This window comes from Phyllostomus discolor, chromosome 4 (genome assembly GCF_004126475.2).
Source record: "Phyllostomus discolor isolate MPI-MPIP mPhyDis1 chromosome 4, mPhyDis1.pri.v3, whole genome shotgun sequence".
Taxonomy (NCBI): domain Eukaryota; kingdom Metazoa; phylum Chordata; class Mammalia; order Chiroptera; family Phyllostomidae; genus Phyllostomus; species Phyllostomus discolor.
The window spans coordinates 165,552,193-165,580,035 of NC_040906.2; the positions used below are offsets into that span (position 1 = coordinate 165,552,193).

General features: G+C 37.4%; 1 protein-coding gene across 1 annotated transcript in view; it reads right to left on the reverse strand.

Moving 5' to 3' along the window:
• The window catches only part of PDSS2 (decaprenyl diphosphate synthase subunit 2), a 243,231-nt gene extending 216,414 nt beyond the window's left edge, over window positions 1-26,817 (reverse strand). The window contains exon 1 of the mRNA XM_028510041.2: window positions 26,153-26,817. Coding sequence (XP_028365842.1) covers window positions 26,153-26,448 — 296 coding nt within the window. The 5' untranslated portion in view covers window positions 26,449-26,817. The remainder of the gene's footprint in view (window positions 1-26,152) is intronic.
• Between the last annotated feature and the right edge of the window lie 1,026 nt (window positions 26,818-27,843).

Here is a 27,843-nt window from a genome sequence, read left to right on the forward strand (position 1 = left end):
TATCCATAGGCAAAAATTAATGAAACCTGACTTAAAACTATGCTATAAGCAATAGCCAGTGCAAAAATGGATTATAGATTTAAATGTGAAACATGAAATTATAAAACCTTAACAAGAAAACACAGGAGGACATCTTTGGACCCTAGGGCTAGAGAGAGTTCTTAGACATCACATCAAAAATTCAATCTGTCCTGATGGGAGTGGCTCAGTTGGTGGACTGTCATTCGCAAAGTGAAAAGTCACTGGTTAGATTCCAGGGCAGGGCACATGCCTAGGTTGCAGGTTTGGTTCCCCAGTCAGGGTGTTCAAGAGGCAACTGATTGCTGTTTCTCTCTCACATTGATGATTCTCTCCCACTTTCTTCCTCCCTTCCCCTCTCTCTAAAAATAAATAAATAAAATCTTTAAAAGTTAAAAAAATTTGATCTATAAAAAAAAAGAAAATCAGTAACTGAACTTTATCAAAATTAAAAACACTTACTTTGTAAAAGACCCCATTAACAGGATAAAAAAAGTCACAGACAGAGGAAAATATTTGCAAATCACTTATCTAAAAGACTTTCTATCGGGAATATGTAAAGGACTTTCTAAATTAGCAGTAAGAAAACAATCCATTTGAAAATGGGCAAAAGACTTGAATAGACACTTCAACAACTGTTAGGATATAAGAATGGCAAATTAGCACATGAAAAAAATGTTTGATTTCTGGTTAAGATGGCAGCTTAGGCAGACATGGCTCATCTCTTCGCACAACCACACGAAAATTACAACTAAAATACAGAACCACCATCACTCAGCACTGTCAGAAATTGAGCTGAATAGAAGTCTGACATCTACAGAATTAAAGAAACCACATCCATCCAGACTGGTAGGAGGGGCACAGATGTGGAACAGGATGTTCCTCACCCATGTGTGGTGGATAAAAATTCGGGAGGGATATCTCAGGGGCGAGGAATCTTAGCCTCTGAGTGGGATGAGTACGGGGTGTGGGGGAATGGGTGAAGAGGTGAGGGGATTAAGAAGCACAAATAGTAGTTATACAATAGCCATGGGGATGTAAACTACAGTATAGGAAATGGAGTAGCTAAAGAACTTACACACATGACCCACGGACATGAACAATGGTGGGGGGATTGCCTGAAGGAATGGAGGGTGCTGGGTGAAGGGGGGCAAAAGGGATTTAAAAAACAGGACAACTATAATACTATAATCAATAAAAGACAATTTTTAAAAAAGATTGAATTCAAATAAAAGATTTACAGAGCTCTGGAGTTTGAAAAACTAAAAAAAAAAAAAAAAAAAAGTCCAATATCATTAATCTTTAAGGAAATGAAAATCAAAACCAAGATGCAGTATCACTACATTTGCCTAAAAGAATGGCTACAATTTAAAAAAGACAAAACTGACAATATCGAATGCTGATAAAGATGTGGAGGCAGTAGATTTCTCATACACTGCTGGTGGAAATTTAAACTAGTATAGCTATTCTGAAAACAATTTGGCAGTTTCTTATTAAATTAAACATACATTTATCATACATTTTAACAATCACACTCCTGAGCATTTATCTTATGAGGAAAAACTTATGTTCACATAAAAATCTACATATAAATGTTCATGGCAACTTTATTTGTAACAGCTCAAACTCAGGCATTATGGTAAATGGACAAACAATACAATATTGATTAGTAATGAAATGGAATCAACTATCAACACACACAACTTAGGTGGATCACAAAGGCATTATGCTGAGTGACAATAGCCAGTCTCAAAAGGTTACATACTATATGATTTCATTTCAAAATGACAAACATTTAGAGAACAGACCAATGGGTGCCCAGAGTTAGGAAAGAGGCGAGGATGAGACTAGAAAGGGGCAGCACCAGCAAGTATTTTCCTGGTGATGGAACAGTTCTACATCTTGATTGAGGTAGTTACACAAATCTATATATGTGATTAAAGTTTATAGAACACACATACACAAAAGAATACATGCAAATCTTGGTTTGAAATCCAAATAATCTCTGTAGTTTAGTCAATAGCATTATACCAATGTAAATTTTCTGGTTTTAATGTTCTATACATATGCATGATGTTGCCTTTGAAGAAAGTTCAATAATAAGCACAAAGAACATGACTGTATTATTTCTGTAACTTCTTGTAAATCTCTATTTCATAATTAAAAGATAAACCAAAAATTCTGTTCAGCAAAAAGTCATAATAAAATTTAAAACTGGGGGAAAAAAATAGAACATTTGAGAAAAAGTAAAACCCTTACCATATACAGAGCTCTTATATCCATGTCAATAAGTAGATAATAATGCAATTAATAATAAGCAAAAGATAACAATAGACAACTCACAAAAAAATGAAACTGACCAAAAACATAAGAAAAAAAAGACTGAATCTCACTAGTATTAAAATTTTTCCACATAAAAGAACATATATTTAGCAACTATCAAATTGGCAAAAATTGTCAATATCCAAGATTAGCAAAAAAGGAAAAACTGGCACTCCCATATACTATGATAGAAATTAAAATGTGAAAATACTTTCAAGAGAAATATGCATATCCTTATCCCCCAAAACTCAACATCTAGAAATGCAAGGAAATAAACAAGTGTGCAATGACATATATATAAATTTTTTCATCACAGTATTATCTACACAGTGAAGAATTTAGAGGGAAAATGCCCAATGAAAGAGGATAATAAATTATATTTGGTATATCCATGCAATGGAATACCATGAATCTGCTAAAAATTATGTTTATCTAATATTAAAAACAATTCTCTATCCACTGCTAAGTGAGAAAAGCAAAAACCAAAAACACACACATGGGGCAAACTCACTTTCACAGACTTGCAGCCTATATACTGAAATATTAATATTAGCTATCTCTGAGTGGTAAGATTGTGGGCACTTTAAAAACAAATTCTGTATTGTCTAACAGAGACATGTTTTATAATATTTTTTATATCAAATAACACATACTAATACAGGCTCTTTTCAATTAGAGATCTTTATAGATTAGAATGCTAAAAATCCTCCTTGATTTTTTAGTTTCACAGAAAAAAATAAAATTACTCTGCCTGATACATTCGCCTTTCCCTTTTGATTCCTCCAGGTTCCGAAAAGATGTCATTATTTCCAGTTTAAAAACAAACAGAAGTTGACCAGATTTGCTTTACAAAACAATCCATGCTCTCCAAGGATCATGTGTGTCCGTTCACCACGAAGCTTATAGTCTCTCTATCTCTGTGTGTATCTAATTACAAGTGCCAATGAGCATAGATTTAGATACTTTAAATAGGTAATTTATTAAAATATACCGACGGGTGTACTCTATAGTAAGTATAGTAAGGGAAAGATGGACAGGGAAAAGAGGTAAGAGAATACAATGAGAAGAATGATAATATCTTCTTTAACATAATCTTGAGAAAAATAGAATCACTTTAGTTCTGAGGATAACGAAGAAGAAAGACATAAGGGAAACCTTTTCCTCTTTGGAATGGTAATTTACATCAAGATCAGAATTGCTGAAAGCTTATTTGATGCTCTGTAGTTACCAAAGCTTATTGTGCAGCCGAAAGGGAACGTTTCTCTAGCAGAGATATGTGGCTTCTTTGTGTATAGTAGTTCCAGCAGTTAAACTGCTTGAAATGTACAGGCTTAAAGATATAATATTGCTGTATTCATAGTGACTATCCTGGGTGGCATCGCCTTCTGTATGCTCTTTTCCAGCATCTAAAAATATTTTTTTGTTTTTGTTTTTGCTATATAGGACTGAATTAAGGGGGCTTACAATATGCTGAAATCATCAAGAGGTTTTCTCAAGTTCATTAAAATTAAAAATTCTCCCACATGATTCAGTATTGATTTTGGCTCACAATTAACATGACACTAACTCTGCTCTTCCTGACTTCCGTATTTGGCGTTCCAGTTAAGGAAAGGGCAGAAATAACTTCTTCCTATTTCCATCAATCTAAATTCTACCCATTCTTCAAAACTCTTCTTCTAAGAAGCCCTCTGGTTTAGCCAGCCCATAGCTGTTTACTCCTGCTCTGAACTCCTGTAACACTTAACTAAACCCTTCATTAGGCAATTACTAACAATTATGATTAAATTATTTTTTATCTTCCATCATTCACCTTTATCTGTTTACATCTAGTTTCCTCAAGAATAAGTTTTCTGAATACAGGAACCCTTTCTACCTCAACATAACACTCACTGTGTTCTACCACACAGTAGATAGCCAATAAATACTGGCTGACTAACTGCAACAGATACACCTTTCCGTTTTCCTCCTTAACTGATACTAATGTTTTCAACACTACCCTCTGTTTTACTTACAGGAACAGAACTACAAAGCACGGCATGGAGATGGGGGCTTTGAATGACACTGTTTTCTCTGTCTCCTTGCAGCAAAACTCATTTAAACATGTGAAAAGAGAATAAAACTAAATTTTTGCCTTTGGTGTGTGTCTTTCAGAGTAAAACAATCATCACTTAACAAGAAATAAGCTACCTTCATTGGAGAATATGCCAACAGAATACCCGAGGGAATAACCCGAGGGAAAGCAGCACTAACGCACTGCTTTCTTCTTAAAGCAAAGGAACAACTCAGTCCCTAGCATGCCCAAACTTTGCATTCATGATTTGTGAAAGCCTTAAGAATTTAAAGATATTTTTATCAACCATGCGAATCTTTTCTATCCCAGCACATTTTTCAGTGCCAGAAAAGTTTTATGATTAGGGGTCCACTCTTTTAGGAATATTTATACTGTCTAAATAACTCGAGAGGTTTTTTTGGTTTTTGGTTAAGAGGTGGGACACAGAGAAATCAAAATGAGGACCCTCTCAACTAGAAATAATCTGCTGCTCCATCCTAAATAAGCCCTTTCTTATATTTCTGCTTGGAAGTTTCAGATTTTAAACTATGACACTCATGTGTAATGCCAAAACATAAAGATATAAGATAGGATTTTTACTTTTAAAAAAAAGCAGTTTGTAGATAGCTTACATCTAAATTATTTTTACAAATCAAAATCATATAAAACAAGGATTGCTCCCACAATTGTAATTAATTTGCCAACAATATGAAGTTCTATTTGCAGATAGCTGTTTTTGATAGAGTAGAAATTATGAAATGACAAATTCTCCATTTCTTTAGCAAAAGTTGAGCACCTGCTGAATGAAATTTGTTCTCAAATTCTGTCTAAATCTATAATGCCTTAAAGTTAATATATCTTTCTACATTAGATGTCAAAATTTTATGAAACATTCCGATCATTCACTACTGCACTGCACAAACTCATAAAGGAATTTGATGTTGCTCTTCTTTCTGTCTTCAACAAGGTGGATGCTGATTTTATGGAAGATTTTTAGATAAAAAGATGCAACAGCATCTTGTGATAATCATTCCTAACAAATGTTATAGCTAGGAAAAGTGTCCCTACCTAATTTTAATCAATCCTGCTATACTTTAAGTTTTTCTTTCTCTGTCTTCAGAAAGACTCAGTAACTTCCTTCAGCCATGATGTTCTACACTATGAAGAATAATACATAAGGTAAACACTCTGATCTAATTAAAGTAATAACTAAGACAAAGGTAGAAAAGGGCAAACTCCTTCAGTGAAGAAAAGTTTCACTCCAATTCAATTGTGTGAGTACTTAAAGGCTTTCTATGTGTCAAGTATATGCTCAGCAATAGGAATATAAAGACAAAAATCATCTCTTTTGAAAAAAAAACTTCAAGCTCTTAGAAATACTTATATGAAAATCAGAGGTCCAAAATAAAAGATCCAAATGGGCCAATTAATTCAGGAAGTGGCCGACTATAACTGAAGCTTCTCACTCAAATGGTGAACTAGAGAGCATATACCCAATCTCCCCCCTACCCCAGCCTTATTAAGGAATAATTAACAAATACAACTTTTGCATATATTTAAAGTGGATAACACATGCCCAGTCTGGAGAAGGCAGTCACCACTTGGCCAAGGCCATGGAGAATGCAAGCTCAATGGTGTCATGTCTTCTGATTTTCTGGAGACAAAGTTAGAGGAATGAGAAATTTAACCTGGAAGAATCAGAAAATGCTTAGGAAAAGATCTAACTGTTGAGTCCTAAAGGTAAAGCAATGCTTGCTGGGTATGAATGTAGATTGTTTATGTCTTGTGGCCACAGCTTAGAGTGGAAAATGGGCAGTGACAGAAATGACTAGAGAAGAAGGAAGGGATGTTTTGCCATGTGCAGGACAAACTGCATCCTACAGAACATAGCTAACTACTGGAGAGTCTATGGCCCTACATCATAGAAAGGTAGACTTTATCTATCTGGAGGAAACTATACCAAACTGTCACTCAGTGGTATTTCGAGATTTCCTAGACCAGGCATCATCCTATCTAAACACTTGTCTTAGGCCCCAAACTATTAAGATACATAAGTGCTCATATAGTTCCAGTAGCAATAATGGTTATTTAAAGGAGACAAAGAAATGTGGCCAAATGAAAGAACAGATCAAAACTCCAGAAAAAGAACTAAGTGGAACAGCCAACCTATCAGATGCAGAGTTCAAAACACTGGTGACCAGCATGCTCAAAGAACTCACTGAGTACAGCAACAACATAAAGGAAGAAATGAAGGTTACACTAAGTGACATAAAGAAAAATCCACAGGGAACCAACAGTGAAGGGAAGGAAGCTGGGATTCAAAAAAAACAATGTGGAACACAAGGAAGAAATAAACAGTTAACCAGTATAGAATGAAGAAACAAGAATTCAAAAAAATGAGTATAGAATAAGAAGACTCTGGGATATCTCCAAATGTGCCAACATCCAAATCATAGGGATGGCAGAAGGAGAAGAGGAAGAGCAAGAAATCAAAAATTTATTTGAAAAAATAATTAAAGAAAACCTCCCTAATTTGGTGAAGGAAATGGACATACAAGTCCAGGAAGCACAGAGAGTCCCAAACAAATTGTGGACCCAAAGAGGACCACACCAAGATACATCATAATTACAATGCCAAAGGTAAAAGGAGAGAAGTTTTCTTTGAGAGTGATACCAAATATATTATTTCTTGTCTTGCTCTTTTTAAAAAAATTGTTGTTCAATTAAGATCCCCCCTTTTCCCCCTATTGCTCTCCTCCACCCTACTTACCCCCACCTCCCACATTCAATCCTCCCCTCACACACTTTTTCTTTGCCCATGGGTCCTTCATACATGTTCCTTGACGACCCTTCCCCTTCACTTGCCTGTTATCCACTTCCTGTCACACCTCTGGTCACTGTCAGTTTGTTCTTATTTCCATTTCTTTGGTTCTATTTTGCTCTCGTTTGTTTTGTGGATTAGGTTCCACATATAGGTGAGATCATATTGTGTTTGTCTTTCACCACCTAGCTTACTTCACTTAGCATAATGCTCTCCAGTTCCATCCATGATGTCCTAAAGGGTAGGAGCTCATTCTTTCTTTCTGCTGCATGCTATTCCGTTGTGTAAATGTGCCACAGTTTTATGATCCACTCATTCACTGATGGGCACTTAGGCTGTTTCCAGCACTTGGCCATTGTAAATTGCGCTGCTATGAACACTGGAGCGCATAGGTTCTTTTGAATTGTTTTTTCAGGATTCTTAGGGTATAATCCCAGCATTGGAATTGCTGGGTCAAAGGGCAGTTCCCTTTTTAGTTTTTTGAGGAAATTCCATACTGTTTTCCACAGTGGCTGCACCACTCTGCACTCCCACCAACAGTGCACTAGGGTTTCCTTTTCTCCCCAACCTTGCCAGCACTTGTTGTTTGTTGATTTATTCATGATGGCCATTCTGACCAGTGTGAAGTGGTATCTCATTGTGGTTTTAATTTGCATCTCTCTGATGTCTAGTGATGCTGAGCATCCTTTCATATGTCTCTGGGCCCTCTGTATGTCCTTATTAGAGAAGTGTTTGTTCAGGTCCTTTGCCCATTTTTTTAATTGTATTGTTTGTCTCCCTGATGTGGAATTATGTGAGTTCTTTATATATTTTGGAGATCAAACCCTTGTCTGAGTTATCACTGGCAAATATATTTTCCCATATGGTTGGTTCCCTTTCACTTGCTGTTTTCTTTAGCGGTGCAGAAGCTTTTTAAGTTGATGCAGTCCCATTTGTTTATTCTTTCCTTGATATACCTTGCTCTAGGGGACATGTTGGTGAATATATTGCTGTGTGAAATACCTGAAGTGTTCCTGCCTAAGTTCTCTCCTAGGACTTTTATGGTGTCACAACTTAATATTTAAGTCTTTTATCCTCCTTGAGTTTATTTTTGTGTATGGTGTAAGTTGGTGGTCTAGTTTCACTTTTTTTGCATGTAGCTGTCCAGATCTCCCACCACCATTTGTGGAAGAGGCTATTTTTACCCCATTTTATGCTCCTGCCCCCTTTGTAAAATATTAATTTGACCATAGAGACATGGGCTTATTTCTGGGCTTTCTATGCTGTTCCATGGATTTATGTGTCTGTTCTTATGCGAGTACCACACTGTTTTGATTACAGTGGCCTTGTAATACAGTTTGATGTCAGGTATTGTTATCCCTCCTACTTTATTCTTCTTTCTCAAAATTGCTGAGGCTATTTGGGGTCATTTTTGTTCCATATAAAGTTTTGAAATGTTGTTCTATATTTGTGAAATATGTCATTGGCATTGTAATAGGGATTGAGTTGAATCTATAAATTGCTTTGCGTACTATGGGCATTTTGATGATGTTAATTCTTCCAATCCATGAACATGGTATACGCTTCCACTTATTTGTGTCTTCCTTAATTTGTTTCTTCAGTGTTGTGTAGTTTTATGAGTACAGGTCTTTTACTTCCTTGGTTAGGTTTATTCCTAGGTACTTTATTTTTCATGTTGCTACAGCAAATGGAATTTTTTTCCCTGATTTCTGTTTCTGATATTTTATAGTTGGTATACAAAAATGCCTTTGATTTCTGAATATTGACTTTGTATCCCACTGTTTTGCCAAATTCACTTATTAGGTCAAGTAGTTTTTTGGTGGAGTCTGTAGGGTTTTCTATGTACACTATCATGTCATCTGCAAGACAGTTTTACTTCCTCCTTTCCTATTTGGATGCCTTTTCTTTCTTTTTCTTGTCTAACTGCTGTAGCTAGAACTTCCAATACTATGTTGAATAGAAGTGGTGAAAGCAGATACACTTGTCTTCTTCCTGATCTTAGTGGGAAAGTTTTTAGTGTTTGCCCATTGAGTATGATGTTGGCAGTAGGTTTCTCGTATATAGCCTTTATTATGTTGAGGTATGCTCCCTCTATACCCACTTTGCTGAGCATTTTTATCATTAATGGGTGCTGTACCTTATCAAATGCTTGTTCTGCATCTATTGATATGATCATTTGACCTTCCTTTTGTTTATTGTGATATATTATGTTTATTGATTTGCAAATACTGTGCCATCCTTGAATCCCTGGGATGAATCACATTTGATCATGGTGTATGACCTTTTTAATGTATTGCTGGATGCAGTTTGCCAATATTCTGTTGAGGATTTTAGTGTCTATGTTCATCAGTGATATTGGCCTGTAGTTTTCTTTCTTTGTTGCATCTTTATCTGGTTTTGGGATTGGGATGATGCTGGCCTCAAAAAAAGAGTTTGGGAGTCTTCCCTCTTCTTGAATTTTCTGGAATAGTTTGAGAAGGACAGGAATTAGCTGTTCCTTAGGAGAGAATCTTAAAAGCCTCAAGAGCAAAAGACAGAGTTACCTACAAAGGCATTCCCATAAAACTATTAGCTGATTTCTCAAAAGAAATTTTGCAGGCAAGAAGGGACCAGCAAGAAGTATTCAAAGTCATGAAAAGCAAGGAACTACAACCTAGATTACTCTATCCAGCGAAGCTATCATTTAGAATGGAAGGGCAGATAAAGTACCTCCTAGACAAAGGTACTTTGTCTAGTAAATTCAAAGGAGTTCATCATCATCAAGCCATTATTACATGAAATGCTAAAGGGACTTTAATTCAAGAAAAAGAAGATTGAAAGTATGAACATTAAAAAGGCAACAAATTCACAACTATCAACAACTAAATCTATAAAACAAACTAACTAACTAAACAAACAACTAGAAGAGGAACAGAATCATAGGTATGGAGATCATCTGGAAGGTTATCAGCAGGGAGAGGGAAGCGGAACAATGGGGGGTAAGGTATAGGGATTAAAAAGCATAATTGGTAGGCACAAAATAAATGGGGGTGTTAGGAATAGTATAGGAAATGGAGAAGCTAAAGAACTTATATGCACAACCCACTGACAAAAGCTAATGGGGGGATTGCTGGAGAGAAGGGGAGTATTTGGCAGAGGGGGACAAAGGGACAACAAATGGGACAACTATAATAACATAATCAATAAAATATACTTAAAAAAAAGAAGTGATGCTTGTTTTTGCCAAAGACATTTCCCGTTCTCTAGGTTGAAGGAGGAAAGAAAACTATATGTCACCCAGGCCTTTTATTCAAGCCCCATAATAAGATCAGCATTATTCCTCAATATAGGTATTATCATTCCTACTTTCACTGAGAAAACTGAAGCTCTGAGTAGTTAACTTGCCCAAACAGATGCTAGTAAATGACATGAGCCAGATCTAGGTAGGTCAGTCTGCTTCCAAAACTGTGTTCTTTCTACTGTAGCACACAACTTCAATAGCTATTATTTCTAATGGTAATAGTCATAATACTACACTTCTACTTAAATTTGTACTGTGCAGCATACCTTTCAAATCATTTTCATCTGGAATATTTCTGTGAGTTCTTAAAACTATCCTCCAAGGAAACTTCGGCAAATTAAAAAAAAAAAAAGGACTAATCGAAGATCACAGAGAAGTAATTATTGGCACAAATAACAGCTAGTAACAGCAGCTATGTTTATTGAGCACTTAAGCTAAACATTTTATAGTGTGTTGTTTCATGTAATCCTCGTTGCAATCCTGTGATACAGAACTAATAACAATTTAATCTGTTTTATAGGTGAAGTAACAAGGCTGAAGGAATTCTGTAGTTCACACAGCTAGGAAATGAAAGCATTGGAATTCAAATCCAGGTAATGGCAGGCTCAAGCCCATGATCTTATCTACAACCTCATCCACTACTGCCTCCCTATATCACAGTGGTCTTTACAGACTATTGTATAATTAAGTTAAACTAAAATTAGTTGGAATTCCAAGTTAAAATTAAAATTGGTCTGCATTTCCCAACAAACTCCTAATGAAAGTGGGAGAAGTAGCAAACAGGTGGCAGGATAATATCTACCATGAATTAAAAAAAACAAATTCACTGGAAAACTCACACACAGATGAGTCAGAAGTTCAATATAATTTGGGGGGAAAAATAAATCATCAAGCTCCTAGTATTATCTTCTCTAGGGCAAGAGACATTACCTTGATCATTTAACAAATGAATGCACTATTCTAACATACATTCAAAATCAAAGACTTTTTTTTTAACTCGGCCTATAAAATAGTAAAAAAATCACCTAGGATGGAAAAATTTCACCCCAGTTTTTTTCCTAAGTTAACCAGGTATATTCATAAGTATTTGTGAAGTTATATTAAATTCTGGGGCCAGTACCAACTTCTAGATGTTCATTTCTGAAGCTCCTTTTTATATACTAATAATTATGCCATGCATACTCTATTGTTATATGTTCACACTTGTTTTTAATCATGAATACTACATAACATAAAGTATGTGAGAAAAGAAATACTTAAAAATAATCACTCCACATAAAGGTGTTTTTAAAAAATGTTTTGTATATCCTATAACATTAGTCCTGTGAAAATAAATGACATTCCTTTAAGTACAGAACAACATAAAAGAAATAGCCTAAACTTAGATAAATGTTGAAAAAGTAGAAGATTCCTGAAGTCATTTCATTCTGAGGATAAAATAAATTTCATCAACCATTTAAGATACAGAAAACACCTGTCACAAAGCCATATAATTATTAAACACTATAAAGAATATGGTCACACCAATTATTAATGTTTAAAAATTCAAAACACTACTAAGTTTTCAGAGTACAATACACTATTCCTTAGACCTATATCTTGCCTCACAATTCTGAAAATAAAACCAATTCAGTTTGTTAAAAAAAGAATCTTTGGAGAGATGAAATAGCCTTCTAAGAAGATTGAGAAAGAATGATAACTTCAAGGCTATTTTTAAATAGTTGTTAAATGAAGTTTCAGTACATGAAAATAGGGGGAAAAAACGGAAAGCTTGGAGAAGTCTCTGGTGAGTCACAGGAAGAAAAGCAAATCCAGCTGTACTCCGTACAGTAAAGATTTGTATCTAAACTTTGAATAAGTATTAAATCAAAAACAGCTATCTGAATTCAATATAATTTGAATTAACATCTAGTACCCATTTTTAAAACCCACTCTAGAGTAGCTATTTTTGGAAAAACATTCATTAAATTCTTTTAAACCACAAGCACGGATGAATATTTTTTGTTAACTAAAGAGCTATAAGGTACTTAAAACACACGCACACACACAAGAAAATTCTGAATCCTACAGAAGAATAAAGAAGGGACAATTCTTCCTTGTATTGCTAGAATACAGTAGCAATTTTCAACTGGTGTGCCACAAGAGTTCTTAAAACATGCAATACCAGACTATTTAGTCAAGGGTGCTGACTTATTTGCCCTTAAATTGTCAAGTTTAAAAATGACAACAGTCAACACAACAATAGCTGCCTGGTGTGAATGCCCTGTCTTGAATCACAAATACATAGGTCATATAATAGAATTGCATCTTATTGGTCACATCACATAACAAGGTTGTATCTGATTGGTTAATTCTTGGTACCAAAAATCTTTACATACAAATATAGGTACTTAATTTTTTTTAAAAGTCACTTTGGAGCAAAGAGGGGTAGGTAATTACTGTTACTTTTTGGGAACTCAATTAAAATTATACCTTGTTTTAGTCAGGTCAGCAAAAACATATTTTTTTGGTGTGCCGCAAAATTTTAGTAATTAGTTTATGTATGTCATGAGATGAAAATGGTTGAAATTGCTGGAACACAGTACCAATGAAAAGCAGTTGGAAATACAGTAGTAATGAGCAATATGAGAAGAGAGATGTGGGTATCTAATCCTAATTTGTTGAAATCTGAGCAGAAAGAATTAAGTACTGTAGCACTTAAAAACCCAGTTATCCTTATTAACTAGGCCAAGAATTAAGAGGACTGATCAGTATTCTTCAATCATGAGTAATAAATGGAACATTTTTAAGGGGTAAAAATTCAGTCATCCAGTATTGCCTTAAATGATTTTTACTTCAATATGTATGAATGTAAAAAATATTATATGGTTATAGTTCTTATACAAATAAAATAAATAAAATTACAAATTGAATACAAAATTTACTCAAACTGGCATTAATCTACTATGACAGATGATGGTACTTGACTGAAACTAAATTGCAATTCCCAATATATGAAAATGGTTCTGGCAGTCTGGGTAGGTTCTTAGGAGTAGAGAAGCTCATGGTGAAGACGCTATTCTCTCACCAGTTTTCACTACCCAAACTATGTAAAACTTTTATTCATATAACATACTGCCCTTTGCATGTCTCCCAACAGGGCCCAGAAGATTCTCTTCTCACTCTGGACACAAGAAATAGATTGGTAAGGGGTACACCACAATCATTACTAATCCTGTCAGTGGCTCTAGGACTAAGGATTCTGGTGGGAGGGACTACAACTGAAAGGGACTCCCTGAACTCAGAAAGGGATGGGAGGGCCAGGGGAGACCAGATCCAGGTGGTAGCAGTTTCCTGCCAGAAGCAAAGTGGGCATGGTTAATTCTAACAGGCAGCAAGATGGGTATGGGAATATGGTGGGTATTGGGCTTTGTTGTGACAGGCAGAAATCCCTGTCTGTATTTACTTAATCAGACCCAAGAATTCATATCAACAGGCATCCCACAAAGATATATTTTGATTTATATAACCAAAAACAAACAAGTTCAGGTCTAACGAACAGAGACCTATCTGAGACACTACAGTAGATAGTTGTAGCCTCTAACCCAAATCTAAGACCCACAGTTCTTGAATGAAGAGGAGGGCAAATCCCTCATGCAAGGTTCCCCCCACCCCAACCCCAAATGGACCTCAGGCCATCCACCCAGGTCATCATTAGCTGATGAAAGGAAAATACCCAAGCCTCTTGAGGATTGGTTTTAGAGAAGGGATATTTGGATAAACATCTGGGAATGGGACCAGCATCTGAGAATATCTGCATTCTACATGACTTCTCAACAAACTGCCACAATTGAGAAGAGGATCTTAATAAGCAGATGCACAGGCTGACTGTCATTTCAACTCAGCACTTGACAAGGCAATAGTGGTGGCAGGTAGTGGCAGCTATGCCTGTGCTCAATGGCGGGGATTTCCTCCCACAAAGGCTAAGCTGATGGCTGTCATTGCTAAGTGTCCCAATATGATATACTCCTTCAGACAAACCATTTACCTCCTAAGGAATGAACCCAGAGACATTTTTCATTCTGGAGAGGTGAGCAATTTAAATTCTTCAGAAGAGACATTTATTCGGTATTTGGATATGATTTCCTATCATGCTTCTACCAACACTGTGACCTGTGGACTTACCAGTGTGCTAGCATGAGATCTTACTGGACAGTGCCTCTGATGAATAAAACCACTTCCCAGCAAAAGTCAACTGACCAAGGGCTTTTCTAATGCTAACCATGCACCCTTCCCATCTTGCAGAAGCAGCCAGGCCCACACAATGGTGAAATAGTCTATGACAACACAGACAAGGGTCCAGCTGTGAGTTACCATGTTGGAAACTGCTGAGAAACACTGTATCAGCTGATGTGGCCCCTCTCCCAATTGGGTACTGGATGTGACACTTCTCATAACTACAACCAATGACTTCTCAAATTTTGTTTCCTGCCTCTAAGACTGGGAACTGCTAAAAGAGTCTGTGCCCAAGGAAAGCATACTTCCACCAAGAGACATAATAATGGTGCCTCTGAAATGGAAGCTGAGATTGCAGAAATAACCCATATTCCTTATTTGGTGCATATATTAGCTAGGATCAGGTACTATCAATTACAACATAAAACTCTAATAGTGTAAGCAATAAGAAGTGTACTTCTTTTTCATGTAAAAGAAGTCTGGAGATGGGATAATCTAAAGCTGTGGAAACTCCACAAAGATACTATGGTCTTTCCTCCTCTCCCCGCTACCATTCATTGTGCCATAGATTGTGGTGCTCAGCTTCATGGTCAGAAATCGCTTCTAGAGCTCCAGACAGAGCATCAGCATTCAAAGCAGCAGATTAAAAGAAGTAACAAAGAAGGGGAGGCCCATCCTTTTAGGAGACTTTCCAGAAACTCCATATACTTCCACCAACATCTTTTTGGGCAGAATTTAACCACAGAGCCACGCTTCTTTTCCAAGGTGGAAAATGAGCATGCCTTGAGAAAGGCAACCAGCAGTCTCAACCATGGTGTGTCAATAACTTTTGGGGTTTCCTCTGCCTTGCTGTTATTTCCTGTACCTATACAGGTATAATGATAGTGAGAAATTTTACCACTTAGCTCACAGGTTGAAGAATATAAAAACTGCCTGGCTGGCGTAGCTCACTGGATTGAGTGCAGGCTGAGAACCAAAGCATCGCAGGTTCGATTCCCAGTCAGGGCACATGCCTGGGTTGCAGGACACGGCCCCCAGCAACCGCACATTGATGTTTCTCTCTCTCTCTCTCTCTTTCTCCCTCCCTTCCCTCTCTAAAAATAAATAAATAAAACCTTTTAAAAATTTTTAAAAAATAAAAATTCATTAAAAAATATAAAAACTTGATCACAGCCCTGACTGGTATGGCTCAGTTAGTTGAGTATTTTCCTACAAAGTGAAAGGTCACTGGTTCAAATCCCGGTCAGGGCACATGTCTGGGTTGCGGGTTCGGTACCTGGTTGGGGCACTTATGACAGGCAACCAATCAATGTTTCTCACTCACATCAATGTTTCTCTCCCTTTCTATCTCCCTCCCTTCCCCTCTGTCTAAACATAAATAAAATATTTTTTAAAACTTAATCACAATAAAATTAAAAGGAGATCAAACATCACTCAAGTCCTAGACTTGACAATGATTTACATCTTTGGGGAATGTGTATGTTTTTAGTATAAATGATAAATTACATTATGTTAGATGGGGGCATCTTTTAAAATGTCTGTTCACTAAGAAAGTGGGGAAGGGGTGGCAGTAAATTGAAGCAAGGGGTATCCTGCCCAGATTCCTTTTCCATTTTGTCTCATAAAAACATTTCATCACTTTTCCTTTTTAAGAATATACCTTTGACCCATTCCTAACTGCTTTTTGGACATCTTCACATCTCCCTTATTCTGTGAAGCCTAAAATACAGTAGTTACCCCCCAAAGAGCCAAAGAAGTGGCTGATCACTCAGGCACAGCCAATCATACTGCACCATTCGCCAGTAAAGGAACTGATCTACATTAGGTGCAAACAAGAGAAATGCAAATAGACCCTCTCCTGCAGGAATCTGAGCCTTGGGGAGCCATGTAAGAAGTAAACACAGTCAAAGCCAAAATTTCCTGACAACAGTGCTATATGGTAGTGGAACTGTCTGTTAATTCCTGCTACTGATACCCTTTAGAGCTTCCCCAGTTCCCATTCTTCCTAAGGCCTGATTTTGAAATTCCCCCTTCAAAACTGTGATCTACTTTTTTCCTTCCAATAAATTTCTTATTTTTGCTTAAGTAATCCAAAGTCAATGTCTTTGCCTGCCACCAAATAACAGATGTAATTCTATACCCCATTTTTAAGAGATTATAGAGCAACCCCACCCATCGCTTTAAATCTTACCTTCCAACACTGGCTCCTGTCTCTACCTACCTCGGGGGCACTTGACCCATTCCTAACTGCTTTTTGGACACCTTCACATGCTACAAACACTGTACGTTCAACAAATCTACAGCATTTTTCCGTACTCTCAGCACTCAAACATGTTTCTCTTCCTCTGTACCCTCGGTTAACAGTATCTCAACACAGCACTCAATTACTCTGGTTATTTTAAATATATTCTCTTACTCTCAAAATTAACAAGTCTTCTCAGTTTGAATATGTCCCTTGGATCCCTTATTCCCACTTCATTTCCACCACCAATGCCCCAAGTACATCTACTCAATGTTCAATATTCAACTGAAGTCACCTCATCAAGACTTTCCAGACTCATTAGACCCCTGCCCACTGGACCACTCTATTCTACGTGTCTCCGTTTTGCGTAGTCTTAGCCTAACACGCGGAACATTTACTGCACTTCCTGTTTTGCACATCTGCTTCCCTTATTTGAATGTGAAGCCTGACAAGGGGCGGAGGTGCAGTTCAGCATCCCGTGTCCCCCGTTTCCCCCAACAGCGAGCACAGCCCCTTTCCAGTGAGGGCACAAACAGCTGCTGGGCGAACGGTGAGCAGAGGATGAGACTGGACCTCTATCTCTGTGACTCAAAAAATCAATTTTTTTCATCATTCATCTTTTCCTTTAAATACCTGAGCATCATTATAATAAATCCTTGTCTGTTAATTACATCTTCTCTGTCTCTTATGGATCTGTTTCTACTAACTGATTTTTCTCCTGGGTATGGATCGTATTTTCCTGCTTCTTGAAATGTACTATAATTTTTTTATTGAATGTTAGATGTTGTGATATTCTATTGTTGAGTGTCTGGATTTTATAGTCTTCCTTTAAAGAGTTTTGAAATGGTATGCCTGGCAGTTCAATTACTTCTGGTTGAGCTTAATCCTTTGGAGACTTGCTGTTTAGTTTTGTTAGGGAGGTTCTAGAAGACAATGTACTTTCAGAGTTTATCTAGAAGTACTGATTTACCCCCATTACTAAGGTATAACTTTTCTGGAGTCTCTAGAGTGCCCAGTAGTTCAGTAGTTCTTTCTATAGTACCCAGTCAGAACTCTAATGTCTCCAAATTCTGTGGGAACTCTGAGAGTCACACACCTCATATAAAGCTCTCCAGCCTTATGCAGTTTCATCCTGTGCATGTGCTATTTAGTTTTCAACAACAGACTCAAGTGGGCAGACTTAGATATCTGGAAACTTTCTCTGCATACTCCCTCCTCTACTGTACTCTGCCCCACAATTTCCAGCTGCCTCAGCTTCTCCAAAATATGATCTTTCTCCTAAACTCAGCAGTACCACCATCCTCTGCTTGAGTCTCCTCTCTCCATACTGTTTGTTATATGAGAAGTACCTCTTAGCAGAATGTCAGAGTGGTCACAGTTCTCACCTTATTTGTCTTCCCACCTACAGGAATCACAATCCTGTGCTGCCTGTACTTCGAGACTATAGTTGTTTCATATAGTTTATCCAGCTTTCTATTTGTTTGCAGTGGAAGGCAAGTCTAGCATTAGTCACTGTATCTGTGCAGAAGACACTTCCAGCCTATCCTTTTCACCTCACCCCATCCCATGCTCAGCCCATACCAAATGACTACTTCTCTACACTTTGCTAAGCAATTCCTTCTGTCTTAATTTCTTTCCCCACCTGGGTCATTGCCTTCTCATCCAACATGACCCAACTCTTATGTTACCTCACCTTTGAAAGTCTTCAATTTTCTCTAAAGAGAGATTTTTTTCTCCCTCTCTGTTTCTATAGCATATTGTTCATACATATTACAGTTCATACTATTGTTCATACATATTTATTTCAAGGTACTCTATTTGCATGCCTCCCCACTAAAATGAATTAATAATAATAATAATAATAATTGCTAACATTTGGATACTTTCTATGTGTCAGGTACTAGTCTAAGCACGTTATCTTTATTTTCCCATTTAATCTTCATAAATCTCTAAGATATAAGTACTATTATTCTCATTTTACAAGTGAGGAAACTAATGCACAGAGAGGTTAAGTAAATTGCCTTAGATCATAGAGCTTTGTAGCGCTGCAACCAGGATATGAATCTAAACAGTCTGATTTCAGACTCATGCTCACTGTACTGTCTCTCATGAATTCCTGAAGAACAGCAACTATCTTATTCTTGTTTGTACTCCCCGTGCCCAGAGTACCTCAAATATTTGTGGAATGAATTAAAATTTATAATTTTCTCCTAGTCATCCAAGAAAAAGTCCTGCATAAGTAATGTAGGGTTTCCATCAGTAATTACAGAACTGAATCTAGAAAGGGTCTTTCATAAACATGGAAGAGACTAAAATTAAATCTCTAATAATAAATTCAAAGAGCTCGGAAGAATTTTACCATGCAGAAAAGAATAATAAGGTTGTTTAGGTAGCCAAGTAACTGTAATAAACTTAGGAACAAAAAGTTTCTGCCATGGAATCAATACCCCCTAAGAGAGAGACTAAGTGTCTTCATTTGTCCCCAGTAAATGTATACTAAATTAATCCCATCTATCTAAATCTGAAATATAGATCAGTGTTTTCAAGGCAAAAGTAAAAAGTATTTAAATAAAAATTTAATCCAAAGAGCCAACTCTGTCCAGGGTAATCAATTAAAACAAACAAAGCCACATAGCTCAATAAAATCAGCAGTTTAGGCAACAAAAATTTAATCAAGTCTATAGGAAAAGTATGAGTCATCACCTTCAAAACAATTCAGTGTCCTCCATATGATTAAAAGCATTAATTCTTGATGGTAAATTTATATGAAGTAAATTTATAAAAGCTAAAAATACTGATTTATACAGAAATTTAGGTGACTACAAATAAAAATATATACTTTGCACAAGTACATTTAATTAGCAAGAGAGTAATGAACCACAGGGTACACGTTGTACCAGGAAGAAGTGGGGAGTTGATGCACTGTTACCACCTTCAGCTTCTCCCACACCACCAATTTACATCGCAAAGCTGGGCTTCTACTGCATCCTACACACACCATGGTCTTGCGGGGGACGGGGGGCAGGGGGGCATGAGGGAGGCCCTCACCCAAAGTCCCGGAAACCAAATCTCTTTCCAAATGTACATTTTTTTTTAATTTCAGGAAGGCGCATTTTACCCAGCACTCCAGCAGGATATGAGGCAGCACTCTGCAATCAAACACATTAATATTTCTGCAGCAAAATTCAAGAATATTCAACTTAAGTAGGATAAAGACTATAAATAATCTCATCAGTTCAGGTCAGGTTTATGTGTCTGAAAGAACATTGTCTTCTGAGGTTTTAGGATTTTTAAATAGCAGGAAAAGGACTATAGTTTTGTATCACCATATTTCATTCAATCTGCTCGCTTCCTCCTTGAGAAGTGATGATGGCTTCCTTACTTGCCATATTCAATTACAAGACTAATTTCTACACTAGTCCAGAACTGGCAACACCCTTGGAAACCATTTAGTCCAACCAGAGAGGTGGAATAACTTCCTAGGGTCACACTGTTTTCTACTGACAGAGATGAAACCAGAACATACGAGTCTTCTGTCTCTCAAGCTTACTTATTGTTTGTTTGTTCGTTCCTTCATTCATTTTTTCTTTCTATTCAAAGTGATTTTTTTAGCTTTCCAAAATAATGAAATAATTATAGATTCACAGAAAAGTTGCAAAAATAGTATAAAGAGTTCTATGTATCCTTCATCCAGCTTCTACCAATATATAGCTGAAATACAATACAATATTACAACCAAAAAATTAACACAGGTATATTAGTGTTAACAAGACTACAGAGAGCTTATTCCATTTTCTGCATCTTGGCAAACTGCATTTATTTGTGTGTGTAGGTGTATACAGTTCTACACAACTTTTATCCCATGTGTAGACTCATGTAACCGCCATCTCAATCAAGACACCAAACTATTCCATCACCACAAAACACATGTGTGTATCTGCATTCCCCCCAACTCCCCACCCTACCCTTGACTATGGCAACCGCTCATCTGTTCTTCATTTCTATAGTTCTGTCAGTTTCAGAATGTTGTGTAAATGGGAACATACAGTATACAAACTTTTGAGACTTCTTTAATTATGGTAAAATACACATAAAATTTACCATCTTAACCATTTTTAACTGTAGTTTTAAGTATATTCACAATGTCATGCAGCCAATGGCCAGAACGTTTTCATCTTGGAAAACTGAAACTCTCCATCTATTAAACAACGACTCCCCATTTCCTTCTCCTTCCAGCCCCTGACCACCACTCTGAATGTGACTACTCTAAATACCTTGTATAAATGGAATTATGCAGTATTTATCTTTTTGTGACTGGTCTATTTCACGTAGCATAATATCTTCAAGATTCATTCATGTTGTAAGATATGCCAGAATTTCCTTCCCTTTTGAAGCTGGCTAATATTCCATTATATGTATATCCCACATTTTGTTCATCCATTGATCCACTGATGGACATCTGGGTTGCTTCCACCTCCTAGCTGTTGTGAATAATCCTGCTATGAATATGGGTGAACAAATCTCTCTTCAAGATCCTACTTTCAATTCTTTTGGATGTATATCCTAAAGTAGAACTGTTGGATTATATGGTAATTCTATTTTTAATTTTTTGAGAAATGAGACTGAGTCTTTTCAATCAGCGTAATTCTTTTGACATACATCTAAGTTGTTGTGTGAACAGTTCATTTCTTTTCATTGTTGAGTAGCATTTCTTTGTATGAATATGTTGAAAAGACTATTCTTTCATTGAATTGCTTTTGCACCTTTGTCAAAAATCCTGGGTATATTTGCATTGACCAAGTTCTGGGCTCTCTATTCTGTTCCATCCATCTGTCTTTTCTATTCCTCTGCTAAAATGACACTGTCTTGATCAATAATGTTATATATAAAACTTAATATTAGGTAGAATGATTCCTCACATCTTCTTCTTTTTTAACATTGTTTTAGCTATTCTAGCTCCACTCTGCTCATTTTGCTTTATTCATTGTGTATCCTTGCTTTTAAGGTCCTCCCTATACCTCATAGAGGTATGACAGCCTGAGGAAGAAAGGAGAAAAAAGAACCATGAAGGAAAAATATGTAGTATGCTGCCACCACCACCACCCTAAAATGTCACCCATGTAATTTCTACCTATCCATCCTAATGACATCCCAATTTTTTCATGAAAGGTCCTACACTATTCTAGGCTACTTTAATTACATTTCTAAATGTAATAGCTAATATAGCTCTACTATTCATTAGCCATAAGTCATTTACTTCTGTCAGGTATTTGTAAACACAGTACGGCAAAAGTAGGTTTACAGTTGTGAGTATGGGAGAGTTTATTCCTGTATTATTATCTATTAATTATTATATTATTTTCCATATGAATGACTGTAAATCTACTTTTGCCCCACCCTGTATATTGGTATCCAACAAAATATCTACTCATTAACAGACACCATGTTTTATATTCTTTTATATTCCTCCATAAACTTCAATAAACATTGAATTAATTAATTGAGGATTATTTTTCTAATTGGGGCCTACAAGAAAGATCCAAAAAAATCTGTAAGAATGAGGGTAAAAAATTGCTACATTGTTTCTAGTAATAAACTCATTATCTTACTAAATCGTGATTTGAAATTTAATCTCACTTCTGTATTAAACTGTAAAAGTATATTTTCAGGCATTTTTCCCTTTTCTTGATGAGATGGCTTAGACAAAGAAAGAGAAGGTAGTAGATAATGCATTATGGTGATTTCCTTAGTTTTTCCTGCTGTTTGCCAAAAATGTCATTACTCATCTAAATTTTAGGGCTAGTGGATATGTTTCATCCCTAACATACTATGTAGATCTACCCATACTATGTAGATCCCTAACATACCTATGTAGATAATAGAAACTCAAAACGTAAAATAGGACTGTAAAAAAATTACCAAATTCGGTTTTTGGCCCTACCTAAAATCCCAAGAGGATAGTGGCCATAAGGGGTCTTGGTCTTTGTGCCCTTTTGATAACATGCTGAGAGCATCTTCCTCCCTAATTATCAATGTTTTGCTGACAAAATGTCAAAAAGTAAAGTGAAGTAATATGAAGTAATATAGCTGCCTAATCTGTTTTTAGCTATAATTTACAATAGCCACAATCTGCCTACTCTATGGATCAAATGCCTGCTTTTTCATTAAAACAGAGATATATATACACAGTATATAGTGTATACAGATACACAGGTTGGGGCAAAAGTAGGGTTATAGCTGTGAGTTCAAAAGAGTTTATTCTTGTATTATTATTTATAATTATTGTATTATTTTCCATATGAACAACTATAAACCTATTTTCCCCATCCTGTGTGTGTGTGTGTGTGCCTCCCCAAAAGATTTTTGCTCATCAGCTACCTATGGGTGCAGACTTTAAATAATTTGCAGCATATTGTCAAAATAAATAATAAAACTATATGCAGATTAGCTTTCTTTTCTTACAAAATAAAGCAAATCATAGATGTTACTACAGGTCTGCTGAAACTCATTTATTTTGTTCCTCTCCATTCTTTCACCGTATTACAGAAGCAGTATGCAGGACAGGGTACAATCAGGGAAGTTTCAAAGCCATTAGTCTCACAGGCTTTTATCTAGTGTGTTTCCAGTGGCCTCAGAAGGGATCTTCTCCAAGACCCCTATCTGATAGTCTGGAAACTAAATAGATAAATTGTAACTCTCAGAATATACACATTAAAAAGGCTCTTTTTAGTGCCCCTTTCACTTCAATGCCTTATTACTATAGAGACTACAATAAGTGCAATGCAATGTACAATACATATTACAACTCCTGCTAACACTACCATTCCCATCACACACACACACACACACACACAAATTTGATTAACGAAACTTAAGAAACCTTATGGCTCTTGTGTTGTGAGAACATGGAGTAACTTGAGTTCAGACACTGCTCATGAGAGTGAAACCAGTACAACCACTCTAGAATACAATTTATTATCACCCACTAGAGCCATATATTCCTGCATCTATTCTTTCAAGACAAGTACACCAGGCGGCATGTACAAGAATATTCACAGTAGTATTTTTGTATTTACAGAATACAAAAAAATGCAAACAACCCAAAAGCTGACTGAAAGAAGACTAGCATATTCACAAAATAGGATTTTATACACCAGTGAAAACTAATGAAGTACAGTTAAACTCAATATGGATGAATCTTAGAAACAATGGTGAATTAAAAGAGCAAGTCATAACAGACTATATGTAATAAACTACCAAATTAATAAATTTCAAAAGGGGGTAAAATAAACATACTATTACTTAGAGAAACACTCATGCATTTTTAAAAATGAAAACACAAAATCTAGTATACTTGGGGTCAGGGAGATGGACTGGGGAGTACTCGGCTTCAACTGGATTGGTAAAGTTATTGCTCTCAAACTGAGTGATAAACTCATTAGTTCCATCATTGAGCTTTAAAGTAAGTGTGTGTCTGTGTGTAGAGTGTCTATCATCTATAATCTCTGGAGAACTAACATTTCTGCTATTGTACGAGTGAAGCTCACTCATAAGATGACATTCTTGATAACTAGGAACGATGCCAAGAAAGAAAATGACTCCACTATTGTTTTTGTAGCAAGAAGCAAATTACAAGTGTCTCAAAAATTAAAGCAAGGGGATGGGCAAGGGAAGTGGAGGTGGCCATGAAAGAGCAACATGTGGGATCCTTGTAGTGATGAAATGCTCTGCATCTTAACTGTACCAATGCCAACAGCATATTCTGTTTGTGATATAGTACTATAGTTGTGTAAGATGTAACCACTGGGAAAAACTGGCTAAAAGATACACTGGATATCTCAGTATTATTTCTTCCAATTGCAAGTGAATCTACAATTATCTCAAAATAAAAGTTTAGTTTTTAAAAAAATTAAAAAAGATAATTTTGTCCAGGGTTTCTCCATCCTGGTACTATTGACATTATGGGGCGCATAATTCTTCATTGTTAGGGGCTGTCCTAGGCATTATATAGTGTTTAACAGCACCCCGGCCTCTATCCACTCAATGTCAGTAGCATATCCCAAATGTGACAACATCTCCACACACTGCCAAATGTTCCCCAGCAGGCAAAACTGCCGCATTAGAGAACCACTGCTCTAGTCATAAAAGCAAAGAAGAGCTGTGGAAATGTCCTTCAAGATTGAAGGAGACTAAAGAGACATAACAACTACATGTGACATCTGACCTTAGGCTAGATCCTGTACTAGAAAAGGAAAGAATGCTATTATAAAGGACATTATTAGGTCAATTAACACAATTGGAATATCAGTGATAGGCTAAATAAAAGTTTTGTATCAACATTAAATGTGCCTAAGTTGATGAATGTAATTATGTCAGTAATATTCTATGCTAATGCTAAGGAAACACTCAATGACACTCAATTTAGGGGCAAATCACCATGAGGTATGCAATATACCCTCGAGCGTTTCAGAAAAAAATGTGTGTGTGCATAAATATCTTGCATATACATATAAATAATATTTGTGTATATAAAAATTATAGGTGAATCTGATTAAAGTGTTCGTTGTATTATTTTTATTCTTGCAACTCTTCAGCATGTTTGAAAGTATTTGCAAAAAAATAAAGTGAGGAGTTTTTATTTTTCAGTGGAAGCAAGTCATGGTCCTTAAAATCCTAGTGGCAGGTTTCACAGTAGTCCAGCGTAAGTGATACAAATCCCAAGAGGATAATGACTACAGACTGGATAAATTCCTACTTCAAGCCTGGGACCTTCATTGAGAAGAACTGTCTACCTTCAGACTATCCTCTTCCTCCCCCCTCCCTATTCTTTCTACAGATTGCCTTTTGAATAGCGCAGAATTGAAAATGAATCCATCCCACTTCGTAAAGATCATCTCTAGCAAGTGACTCAAATCCACATCCATACTCAATTCCTCTACAAACCAGAGGCATCTTCACTTTCATTAAGCAAAAACGCAAAGAAAGTACACGTGTTTTCTCAAACGACATCCACTCATCCGCTCAACTGGGCAAAGAGGAAGAATGCTAAGGTGACTAGAGAAAAACAACATCCAATGTCTGAGAGGGCTGAGGAAAGGAAGAGGTAAGCAAGAAGCCAATCTGAGTGAGGCAGGAATGGTGTGTGGGTCAGGAAAAAGTACTCGAGTGGGTGCGACTGTGCGGGGAGTGGGGGGAGTACCTCACCTGACTGTGGTAAGCAGAGGGTGCTGAGTTCCCACCAGCTTCCGCACCTGCAGAGCGATATTGCTGAGTTCGTCGCTCAGCAGGCAGCGGAGGCTCATGAAGGACGTGGGATAGCCCACGATCTTCTCCGCTTCTGACACCACTTGGTTCCAGTAGGCCGGGGACTTGGAGGACTGACCACGCCAGGAGCCCACCGAAGAGATGGTGCCGAGGGACTGGGACCACCACAGGTGACACGGGGTACCTGAGGTCCGTAGATAACGGGGCGAGCGCAACAGCAGTTGCGGAAGGCTCATAGTTTGAGTCTGGGAATGTCAGGGGCTTCAGTATCCGGACGTAGCGGGGGGAAACAAACCAGGGGCAGAGGAGGAACTTTCAGGGACTAGAAGTAAGTGGCAGCTTCTGACCCTCAGAAGCTCGTGGGTTGCTGGAGCTGTGATCAGAAACGAACTTTAACTGCAGTGTTCTGCAGCCCCGTCTAAATAGATTACTTCCTTAGCTCAGCACTGCCACCGGCCAGCGGGCTAAAAACCACGACCGACACCTAAATGGGGAGCGCCATACTTAGAGGCTGTGAATGCGGCCTGCCGTAAAGACCAAGGCGGGCAGTTCTGCAGCCAAGACTGTTCTCTACTTTACGGTAAAGCCGTGAAAGCCCCGAGGGGGCGTTGGCTCTGGAGGTGAATCCCGGAAGACGAGGTTGGGTTAAAAAAAAAAAACAACAAAAAAAAAAAACAAACCTCAGCTCCTCCCACTTCTCCGGGGTCCTGGCCTGCAGATGTCCAGAGTGGTAGCAATATGTGCGTGGGCGCAGAATGCTGCCCCAGCGCCTGGAGTCTAAGCCGTGTGCTATTTATCGGAGCATCCCCCGCGCCCCGCACAGAGTGGGCACATATAAATATTTGTGTCACGAACAAGGGTCTCTTTTTGTGGCCCCGCGTCCGCCCTGAGGAGTGTCGGTCGCCTTCTCTGGAAAGCCTCTCGTAGCTATCTGTCGCCAGCCCCTGACACTGGTCTTGGACCAACGTTATGGCGGCCGCTGCGGCTGCGGGGCTTCAGGAACTGTGGCTTGGTGGAGGTGGGGATACAGAGGTCATGCGGGGGTCTCAGCTCTCGCGCCCTCAGCTCTCAACCAGGGTGGCGTGGCGCAGCCGATACGGTTCTTTTTCCCAAGGAATGTCCTCTGCCCGTGCCCGAGTCATTGGCCTCGCTGATGCTCGTTTGATCCCTGTATGCAACTCAGGTGGAAGCAGCCATACCTCCCACAAGGGTGCGGAGAGGCACCTCTTTAGAATGATGCTCACCATCCAGTATTCAAAACTGTACCTCTGGCCCTAATACTTTATTATTGATCGTGTATTAGTTCAATATTAGTTCACTTAATCCTCAAAACAACCCCATTACATAGATAATATTAGTTTTTTACGTGTTTCCCATGAGGGGGCTGAGGCACATCCAAGTCATATAAATTGCCTAAGGCCACACTAGGCAGGGGTGTGAGCCCAAGCAATTTGGTTTCTGACTCCATACTCTACAGCATTACAGTTTCTCAAAATAACAGGTTGCCAACTATTCTTTTTTTCCTCGTTGCTGTCAATGTGGTTATCATTTGCATAATGCTACCTATTCTTTTTTCAAGTATGTCTAGCATTTTTTTCTTATCACTCCAAACAAGTGTTAAAACCCTTGTT